We start from the raw sequence: 10620 nt of genomic DNA, 5'->3' as shown, positions 1-10620 counted from the left end.
CAGAATTGGTCGATCGTAGAGGTGTCATTTTCCGGCAGGACAATGCCAGGCCGCACACGTCTTTGTCCATTCGGCAAAAATTGATGGATATTGGTTGGGAATTGATGTTACACCCACCATGTAGCCCTGATCTCGCGCCATCGGATTACCACTTATTTCGATCCCTGGACAACTCCCTTCGTGGTAAAACTTTTAATGACGATGACGCTGTAAAATCTCACTTAACTCAGTTTTTGGCCGAAAAGGATCAGACTTTCTACGAGCGTGGAATTTTCAAGTTGTCAGAGAGATGGCAAAAGGTCATCGAACAAAATGGAAAATACATTACAGATTAAATTTCACTCCAAGTAAAAAAAATTTTTTATTTCATTGAACAAATCGGCAATTACTTAGTTGCCAACCCGATACAACGAAGCAGAGGCACGGCAATTGGTTACCCGGCACAGTAACCGGCTCCACTAGCCCACTGCATCAACTTCGAAAGTTCGAAGTACGGTTGCGATAAGTAGAACAGGTCAGCAACAAGCAGACCCGAATTCCGTTCAGCTTGGTTCCCGGACTCTCGAGTTTTCAGGACACCCGGTGCACAGGAAGAATTCGTGTAACGCGCGGCGTCCATTGTTTGGGGGTTGCTTTGCGGCGATAGCTCTCCGAGTAGAACGAAGGCCGCGGAACAAAGGAACACTTTGAATAATCGGTCTATGGAAGAACCGGAGAAGTTTCCTGGACGACGCCGACGCGGCAGGGAATCGCGGGAATCGCGCCTTCGCCGTAAACTTTCCCATCGGGAATCTATTTGCGACGGACGGAATGATCGTCGCGGAGGAGGCCCCTGTTCTCATTAAAAGTTTAGTCCTGCCCCACCCCCCCGGGGGAGACGGGCCCGCGTTATCAAGAAACAATCGTTGCGCCGGGAACCGGCGAACGAATGTTTCCACGATTGCGACTTCATTGACGCCGCGATCGTGTCGCTGACCGATGATCGCTCCGGCCAATTAAATCGACCGCGAAGTGGACGGTTCTGCGTCTTAACGGCGGGAAAATTTTTACGTCAAAACTGCTCGACCGAGCAGTTCATTTAACTTTGCGGGCGTCTTCTGATTAAGGCACGGTAATTAGCAGAAAAGTTTCTGGATGATAGGTGACGCGGAGAAAATGTTGAACTGCTGAACGTTCATCCGGGAGTTATCGATCTTTGAATTGCTGTGATTGGGCGAAGAAAAATCGCACGATCGTCTGGTTAGGCTCGTTTTGAAGCGGAAAGCATCTACTTTCGCTCAGGCTACACTGAATTTTTTGGAAGATTTTGTTGTTAATAACGAAGGGAACTGGGACCTTTTACGCGAGTAAATTGACGACTCGAGATATATTCCTATTATTAATATTATTATTATTATTAACACTAAAACGAGTAGTTTATTATTAATTACCAAAATTGACGACTCGAGATATATTCCTATTATTAATATTATTATTATTATTATTATTACTATTAACACTAAAACGAGTAGTTTATTATTAATTACCAAAATTGACGACTCGAGATATATTCTTATTATTATTATTATTATTATTATTATTATTATGATTATTAACACTAAAACGAGTAGTTTATTATTAATTATAAGACTCGGCGTTTCCACAAGCTTCCGAATATCAAAAGTCAATAAACGAATTAAAACTGCGATGCTGTTACTCGTATCTCATAAACGATCAATATTAAGCATATAAAAAATTTGTCAGAAGATTACGCACTATATAATGTTCGATTTTATTACTTGCAGTATTCGGGGCATCCGCAGTAATACCAACACTCACCCTACGCATCGCTCCAAACGAAGGTGAAATAAAGATTCCACTCCCCTTCAAATCGTCACCGTTGATATATTCACGAATATTTTTACAAAATGAGCTTAACCAGCTGGAGAAGAACAAGGATATTTTTATAGTTCTCCTCGTAATCTCCGCCTCGGGGGAGTACCGCGAGTCCTCCGGGCTGCAATCTACAGAGCGTATTGACACGATAAGGATCTCCTTGGTTCCGGGGAGAACGATGTTCCCCTAATTCGTACGTGCAGCCACCGTGCGCGACACCGTTCGCTATCACCGGCGAAACGACGAGAGTTTCCATTTCCTGCGAAGAACGTCCGTGAAATAGACCGGCGGCTTTGACCCTCAGAGAGACGGAATTATTTCCTGCGAACGTGAATCGGTTAGCCCCGGTTTCGTGTATGCTTATCGGAGGATCACGATCGACGCTCGCAATCGGGGGGCCTTGGCAATCGCTCACCGTCGATCCCTTTGCCCCGGAGGACCTATCTCCCTCGCTTCTTCGAGATGAAAGCGATCTTGAGCAGGTTGACGACGGGCGCCTCGAGTCCGATGGAGATGCAGAACGACATCAAGTACGAGGCGACGAGATTCCCGAAGTACAGGATCAACTGGAAACACCGATATGTCAGGTTCGATTCGACGGAGGACTGGCCGTTGGATTATGGTTTTCGGTAAACGAGAATCGAGACGCTTTGCCCCACGGACGGAACTGTATTAGCTCTGTCGAAGAAAGTGGAAATCTGCAGATTGGATCCGCTTCGGATCTGCAATGTGATCCTCCTTCCCCACTCCCCTAGACTTAGGATGTCTGCTCTATGGTATTGCATAGATAACGTGATATCTAATCTCGAAGATAAGTTACAACGCGTCGAAGACTCGAAGCAGCGACCAGGTCTTTTCGAACATTTCTTAATACAGTAATGTCGCCCTTACTGACGCTCGGATTGTCCACTAAAATGGATAATTTGGAAAGAGGAGACACGATTATTCGAGCATTGCTATTAATAATTGCCTTGACAATTAATTGTGGATATAAAAATAAACCGCACGGCTCGAATAATCGTATCTCCTCTTCCGAAATTGTTCATTTTTGTGGTCAATCTGGGCGTCAATTAGAGAGACATTACTGTACTGCCGTCAAGATGTCAAAACGACCGCTTTCACTTCCCTTATTTAAAAATGCCAGGCATTATAAAAAAGACTCTCTCTTACAAGATAGGTTTCTTAACGCGAGCAGACATTACAATAATAAATAAATAACAAAAAGGAGAGAAAGAACCGCCTTGTTTCACGTCGCCTTCGACACTCGGCGCATCCAGCGTTAAACCCATCGAAAAACCTACTACTATGCTGTTAAAAAATATACTAGTTCATTTAGGAGAGTTTAAAGAATCGCCCGGCGCGATAAACGTTCGCCCAAATTCTACAGAGCTGCGACAGGAAAAAATTCCCAAACCTCCTGGCTCGACTTTTCTCAATTACGGATCCACGCTTCTGCTACATCGCGCGAACATAACTCACGCTCGGATACACAGTAACGTCTCCCTAATTGACGCTCAGATTGTCCACAAAAAAATGAACAATTTGGGAAGAGAAGCCTCGCGAATTCGAGCCTTGCTATTCGTTCTTATAGTTACCGATCGTCAACGATTATAAAAGACATGATACAAAGCCGAAATAATCGTATCTCCTGTTCCCGAATTGTCCATTTCTCTGCGCAATCTAAGCGTCAGTTATGGAGACATTATACTGTACTCGGTTTCCGGAAATTTCGCGGACGGATACACGAGTTCGCGGAATGGCGAGCCGCGAAGCCATTAGAAATCATAGACCGCGCGTATCGCCGAGAAATCGATGGAATTTCTCGGAAGAGTTTTCGCGTCGGGTTACGAGGGACGTCTCAATAGCGTCTCGCTGAAAGCATGAATGGGCTTCGCCGATGGGAAGACCGATGGGGTCCTCACCACGAGATCGTTGTGTAGATGCAGCGGCCCGTCCATCTGGGTGACGGTGATCATCATGATGACAGGGTGCACCAGGTACGCGCAGTAAGTCAGCCTCGATAGCGGATACATCAGCCGCAGGGACAGCAGGCTGTCGATCATTTTGGCGGATCCGGTGCAGCATTGAATCACGATGAAGGATACGGCGACGGCCCAGGCGGTGTGTCCCAAGGCGGCGTACACGGAGCTCACAGTCACCGTTAAATTTCCGGGGTAAAGACCGTAAACCAGCGAGAACATTACGCCGCTCGATATCAGCCAGCCGATGGCCCGCGCCGCCTGCAACACACAAGTTCCACCGATCCGCAAAATGTCATCTCGGGTCCCTTCGGCCCCTCGTTCCTCCCCCCACCCCCCGACCAACTCTTGGGTCTTGGGCGACCGTCCCTTTCATCGGGCCACGTCGCCAGATGTCGACTGCGACACGGGAAAAGTCGTTTGCCACCACTTCTGCTAAGAAGGAAAGGTCTTCAGGTGAACCTCAAATAGTTTTTGAACCCTTGGCTTTTTTTTCGATCAGCCGTTGCACAATGGCAGGGTTGCAATCGTTGAAGCCAGAGGCACCCAGTTTTGAGAAAGGTGTTACAGTATTTTCAAAAGAATTGTCAGGTTATTAAATTTGTCTGTGTTCGATAAATTGATGAATAATAGAAGCGACATAGAAGTAGACATAACCTTGACATAACCTTGACATAACCTCGAATAGTTTTTGAACCCTTGGCTTTTCGAACAGTCGTTGCACAATGGCAGGGCTGCAATCGTTGAAACTAGAGGCACCCAGTTTTAGGGACACGCGGTTACCCTTTGCACTAGAATGGCGAACACTTAGGCGATGCTAAAAATTGTTACAATATTTTCAAAGGAATTGTCACGTTATTAGATTTGTCTGTGTTCGATAAATTGATGAATAATAGAAGCGACATAGAAGTAGACATAACCTTGACATAACCTCAAAATAGTTTCTTAACCCTTGACTTTTCGATCAGCCGTTGCACAATGGCAGAGCTGCAATCGTTGAAGCCAGAGGCACCCAGTTTTAGGGACACGCGGTTAACCCTTTGCACTCGAATGACGACTCTGAGGCGATGCTAAAAATTGTTACAGTATTTTCCAAAGAATCGTCACATTATTAAATTTGTCTGTGTTCGACAAATTTATAAATAATAGAAGTGTTCTATAATTAAACACGTTCAATTTCACGTGTATCAAATAAAAAAGCGATCATAACAAATGGAGATGCTGTAGGTTGAAACAAATGTCTTCATTTTGGAGTTAAAACAATTTCGAGTGCAAAGGGTTAATAGTTTTTGAGATATTTCACGTCGAAGTTTTGTTCCCTATGGAAGTACACGCGCAGCTGATTACCTTAAAATTGCCTGAATTAAAATGAACAGTTCTTTACTCATAATTTTATTTCATTAAAAATATTATTATTAGTTAATCTAAAGAACCTGTTATTCAGATTTTGAGCACTTTGATATAATTAAGACAATATTAAGATATATATTTTATAATAGATATATAATATTAAGATATATAAATAACATTAAAAAATAGAGAGAATGACACTTCTTAAAATTCGAACGAAAAAAACAATAAAATCGGCTACAGTATTTACGACAATGATTAATTGGCTCACTAATTTCATTAATTTTAATTGCGGCGCGACTTTAAAATAACCAGCCTGTATTTCCAGAAAGAGAAGCTCGGACGTTAATCATCTCGAAAGCTATTAATCATCTCATCTCGAAAGGTGATACCGTTAGCTTGAAGTTCTGCCATTGTGCGAAATCTGATCAAAAAGTCAGGGTTACGCCGGCGACCTTTCCCCTTAAGCTAGATCACGAGCATCTGAAATTGACCACCAATCGATTCCAGACTTCTGCAAGCACAGCGTGATAGAAGTCGCGGAAAATCGAACCGGTAATCCCGCGAATGAAATGTTTATGCGGCTGCAACGCGTGCAGCTTTGCCGGCCGCAATTTCAAGAAAAGCTTTCTAGTTTCCCTATTCATGGAACTTTAATCCATCTTCCGACCAGCCTTCGATCGACGCACAATGAACGAACTTCGATGGATTATGCTCACGAGAGTTTATTTTACGAGTGGATACGTCAGCAGAAAGTTACGCGCGAAGGTACTCTAGGAAAACAGGCATATCTGGACAGAGTCCAAACGAGAGCCCGTACTTCTTGCGTCGGCCGCGTTCGCGAGCGTCTCAGAAGTTCGGCCGCGAACGTTCGCATTCGAGACCTCGCTAAACGACGAGGAGAAACCCCGTGCGTTGTCTTCAGGCGGTGCTTTTTGCATTAAGGACAGTCGCTGGCATCGATCAACCGCGGGCTATAAATCAAGTCCGGAGTCCATTAAAATAATCCCGAAAAGACCGCTGGCGTCTCTCCTCGTGAAATGTATTCTTCGCGTTCTAAGAATTATACGATCGCTGGCAACAAGTATTCGAACACTTTTTGAAAGGTGATAACTTTCTCGAAACGTGGACCGAATGGTTTGAATTTCTTTTTTGATTTTATCGGGAATTGTTTACTGTACAACGACTAAAACACCTCTTTTTTCATTGTCTTATTACATAATTTCGTTTATTTTTTTATTTTATTTTATTTATTTCGTTTATATCATTATATACTTTATATGTATTTTTATTATTTTATATTTTTATATTCTTATATGTTTGTGTATTTTTACTGTTTCATATTTTTATATTTTTGTATTTTACACATATTTCTATTATTTTATATTTTTATATTTTTGTATATCTTTACTGTTTTATATTTTTATATTTCTGTATATTTTTACTGTTTTATATTTTTATATTTTTGTATATTTTTACTGTTTTATATTTTTATATTTTTGTATATTTTTACTGTTTCATATTTTTATATTTTTGTATTTTACACATATTTCTATTATTTTATATTTTTATATTTTTGTATATCTTTACTGTTTTATATTTTTATATTTTTGTATATTTTTACTGTTTTATATTTTTATATTTTTGTATATTTTTACTGTTTCATATTTTTATATTTGTGTATATTTTTATTATTTTATATTTTCGTATTTTATACATATTTCTATTATTTTATATTTTTATATATTTTGCTGTTATATAATGGCAAAAAGAGGTTTTCTAACGTTCTCTCTGTGAACGAGAATTGTTCAAAATGCGTCGAATTCGGTTACCGATTTCCGGAAGAAAAATCGTCGAGCGTGTCCGCTAATTTTCGGTCTGTTCTACGAGCTGTAATTCCCGTCGATAGTCGTCGGTTTCTTACCAGCGGCAGCTTCAGCTTGCAGTTCGTCTTGAAGAGAATGTATCCTGTGATGATGCCGACGAAGTAGGGCCCGGCCCTCATCCAGGGTTTATCGTACAGCTCGTCGAAGAGGGCGAACGGTTCCTGGATCCTGCGGCGAGAACGGAAGATCGGGAATTGAGAGCGGGAAAACTCGATGCTCGTTCGGGTCCGAACGATTATAAGATAACTGCCCGCCGTAAAGTTGAACGGGACCGAGAAGCCGGGCCGCTAGCAGGCCAGCAGGTATTGGAAATTGACCCATTACCCACTCCAATAAGCTCTAATTCTATTAGAACTCGCTGATACCACTTCAGAACCCGGCGTGTTGCGAACTGTTACGCCCGGTTAACCCTTTGCTATTTCGCGCGGCGAGCCATTAACGCTTGAAGTTGCAGCGCGGCGAACGGGAAGTTGTAAATTCGCGTTTTTCGATCGCTCTTAAAAACAGAAACGGCGACCGTTCGGCAAAAGGTAAATGCAAAACACGGTTCTACGCGTAAAACTAGGGGGACGGGGTCGAATAAAATTTTATCGTACGAAGCCTGGCTCTCGAGTTAACAAGCCGCGAAAATTTGCAGCAAGTAGAATCGGCCGGCCATGGTCAGACGCGGTCGCCTCGGATTCGAGCGCAATTATCTCGGAAACGGAGCGTCCTGTTGGAAAATTTGATTTCACCTTTTCGATACGGTTTTCCACGCGGAATCGTTCTATCTAGGCGCCGATTTAAATAGACCAAGCTAGTTGCCTCGTATTCGTCGCACGAAATTCAGAGTTAACGAGGCAACGCGCTTGTCTCGAGATTGTGAAAAGTTCGACAGGCGTTTCATGCGCGGAATTTCAGAACGGTCGATTACCTGGCGACGTAGTCGTTGCTGTAGGCCACGAGGAACGTGGTGAGCCACGAGGAGGCGAGCAGAAGCAGGACGAGACCGGCGACGACCTTTAAAAATCTGACGGACAGCAGCAGCAGAAGTATCCCGAGAACGTAGAATTGCGTGTCGTTTGCCATGTACCAGCTCCACAGCATACACTGGAAAGTTGTTAATCGAGTATATTCATTGGATAACAGCGATGACGGGCTCGGACCGTGCAGGGGTTTGCGAAACCGTCGGGAGAAAGATACTTGGCCCGGAGAACCATAAGTCCGGCCGGGCGAGAATTCGTCGAAAATCGAAAGTCGTCGCCCGCGACGACCGTGTGAAGCAAGGCGACATTCCAACGTCTCCGACGCCTAATCTAATCGCACCGGATATGCTCTTATAAACACTTACATGTATAAAAACGCGCGGAACTCCGAATAAAGCAGTCATTGACGAGTTCGATTCCAACCAAGCCACACCTCGTTCGTCTCATTAAAAACCTTCATTATTCGCTCCGTGTTCTAAGCGTTACTTTTTGGTATTTTCTACGGAAATACTTAATTACTTTCGTTCAGACAAGATCTTTTGTGAACCTTAACCTTTTAGGCACGACGCGCCACTATAGTGGCTTCCGCGGATATCATCTTTTAGAACGACACGCCACTATAGTGGCTTTCGCGGATGTCATCTCTCTGGACGACGCGCCACTATAGTGACTTGCTCTAGTGGCTCACTCGCTCATCGTTTGAACCAAATAATCGTCTTCACATGCATTGTTTCACACTTCTTTTGTCTTCGCATCGATTTACAACAGTCTACAGGGTGTCCCAAAAATGTCTCGCAATCCGGAAATGGCGGGTTCCTCGGATCGTTTGAAGCAACTTCTTCCTTTACAAAAATGTTCTCCGAGGCACCGTTAACGAGTTATTGACGAAAAACAGTGACCAATAAGAATCGAGTACGGCTGACGCGAGGCGGCCCAGCCAACCAGCGCGCGAAGCCCAGTTCCGCTCATTGGCTCGATCGCCTCGCGCCAGCCGAGCTCGCCTCTCATTGGACATTGTTTTTCGTTAATAACTCGTTAACGGTGCCTCGGAGAACATTTTTATAAAGGAAAAAGTTGCTTCAAATGGCCCGAGGAACCCGCCATTTTCGGATTGCGAGACATTTTTGGGACACCCTGTATATACAGTGTCAGACTCTGTACAGTACACATTAGACTCTGCCGTCCAGAGAAATAGAATCGCGCAGAATTTTGCCGTACCTAAAAGGTTAAGTAATAATTCTAAGTTTCGCGATTATTTGAACTTAACCATCTTCATACGAATCGGTGAATTCGCCCGTACGATAGAAGAGTATAAAGGAGCATACGTCATTTCTTCAAGACCTGATACGGTCCCGTGACTTAGGCTCTCGCAGATCGCCGTGCTCCTCTCGTTTATTCTTTCTCGAACGTTTTCCTTCCACGAATCACGGAATCCTACGCGTTCCGATAAATTCTTGCCGCGGCGTAACGCACATTCCTCTCCGCGAATCACCGATCATTTGGGTCGACCAACGAAGGATAACAGAGGCGTGACGTGTAATGCGTCAGGATAAAAATTCCCGGCTCCGTTGGAACTTCATTCTCGGCTGTGTGCTGAAGAAATTATTATTCCCCGATAGGAAAATATTGTTCTATCGATGACGTCAAGCTTGTTCAACTATCCGACTCTCAATGCCGCATACAAATTATCCGATCGTTTAGACAATTTCTCCTGGACGATGTTACACGAGCCTGATCTCCTCCCCCTTCCCTCATCCGCGAGCATTTTTAATTATCGATTAGTGTGGCCGATCTGCGGAATCACATACTAATTGCTTGTTCATTTTTCTTCGTAATTGCAAGGAAAATTGTGAAACGGGGAATCGAAGTAAATTCTCCGTAATTCGCGCTCAGATTGTGCATTAAATTCTCCCTAATTCGCGCTTAGATTGCGCACCGAATTGCCCATTTTGACTTGCTCAGATTGCGCATTAAATTCTCCCTAATTCGCACTCAGATTGTGCACCAAATTCTCCCTAATTCGCGCTCAGATTGCGCACCAAATTCTCCCTAATTCGCGCACAAATTGCGCACTAAATTCTCCCTAATTCGCGCTCACATTGCACACAAAATTCTCCCTAATTCATGCTCAAATTGCGCACCAAATTCTCCCTAATTCGCGCTCAGATTGCGCACTAAATTCTCCCTAATTCGCGCTCAGATTGTGCACCAAATTCTCCCTAATTCGCGCTCTGATTGGGCACCAAATTCTCCCTAATTCGCGCTCTGATTGGGCACTAAATTCTCCCTAATTCGCGCACAAATTGCGCACCAAATTCTCCCTAATTCGCGCTCAATTTGCGCATCAAATTGTCCATTTTGACGCGCAATCTGAGCACGAATTAGAGAAAAGGTAAGAACGATTACTTTCGATTGTTTATTTACCATTTTTACGTGAATGATAACGCAATAAACATCCGTTATCCGCGACACCGCTAATAACGCGGTTAAGTAATTTTCGATAAATGTAGCAGTTAAGCGTTAATTTACGAAACTGCTGGTTTACAGTGGGTCAGCATGGCATTA

General features: G+C 43.5%; 1 protein-coding gene across 1 annotated transcript in view; it reads right to left on the bottom strand.

Moving 5' to 3' along the window:
• Nucleotides 1-1864: 1864 nt before the first annotated feature.
• The window catches only part of LOC117218065 (nose resistant to fluoxetine protein 6), a 57498-nt gene continuing 48742 nt past the window's right edge, over nucleotides 1865-10620 (bottom strand). The window contains exons 9-13 of the mRNA XM_033466132.2: nucleotides 8004-8179; nucleotides 7129-7258; nucleotides 3798-4115; nucleotides 2291-2441; nucleotides 1865-2196 (exon numbers count right to left, since the gene is read on the bottom strand). Coding sequence (XP_033322023.2) covers nucleotides 2316-2441; nucleotides 3798-4115; nucleotides 7129-7258; nucleotides 8004-8179 — 750 coding nt within the window. The 3' untranslated portion in view covers nucleotides 1865-2196; nucleotides 2291-2315. The remainder of the gene's footprint in view (nucleotides 2197-2290; nucleotides 2442-3797; nucleotides 4116-7128; nucleotides 7259-8003; nucleotides 8180-10620) is intronic.

This window comes from Megalopta genalis, chromosome 1 (assembly GCF_051020955.1).
Source record: "Megalopta genalis isolate 19385.01 chromosome 1, iyMegGena1_principal, whole genome shotgun sequence".
NCBI lineage: Eukaryota > Metazoa > Arthropoda > Insecta > Hymenoptera > Halictidae > Megalopta > Megalopta genalis.
Note: the sequence above shows the minus strand (reverse complement) of the source record. Positions and strands in the feature narration are given on the sequence as shown.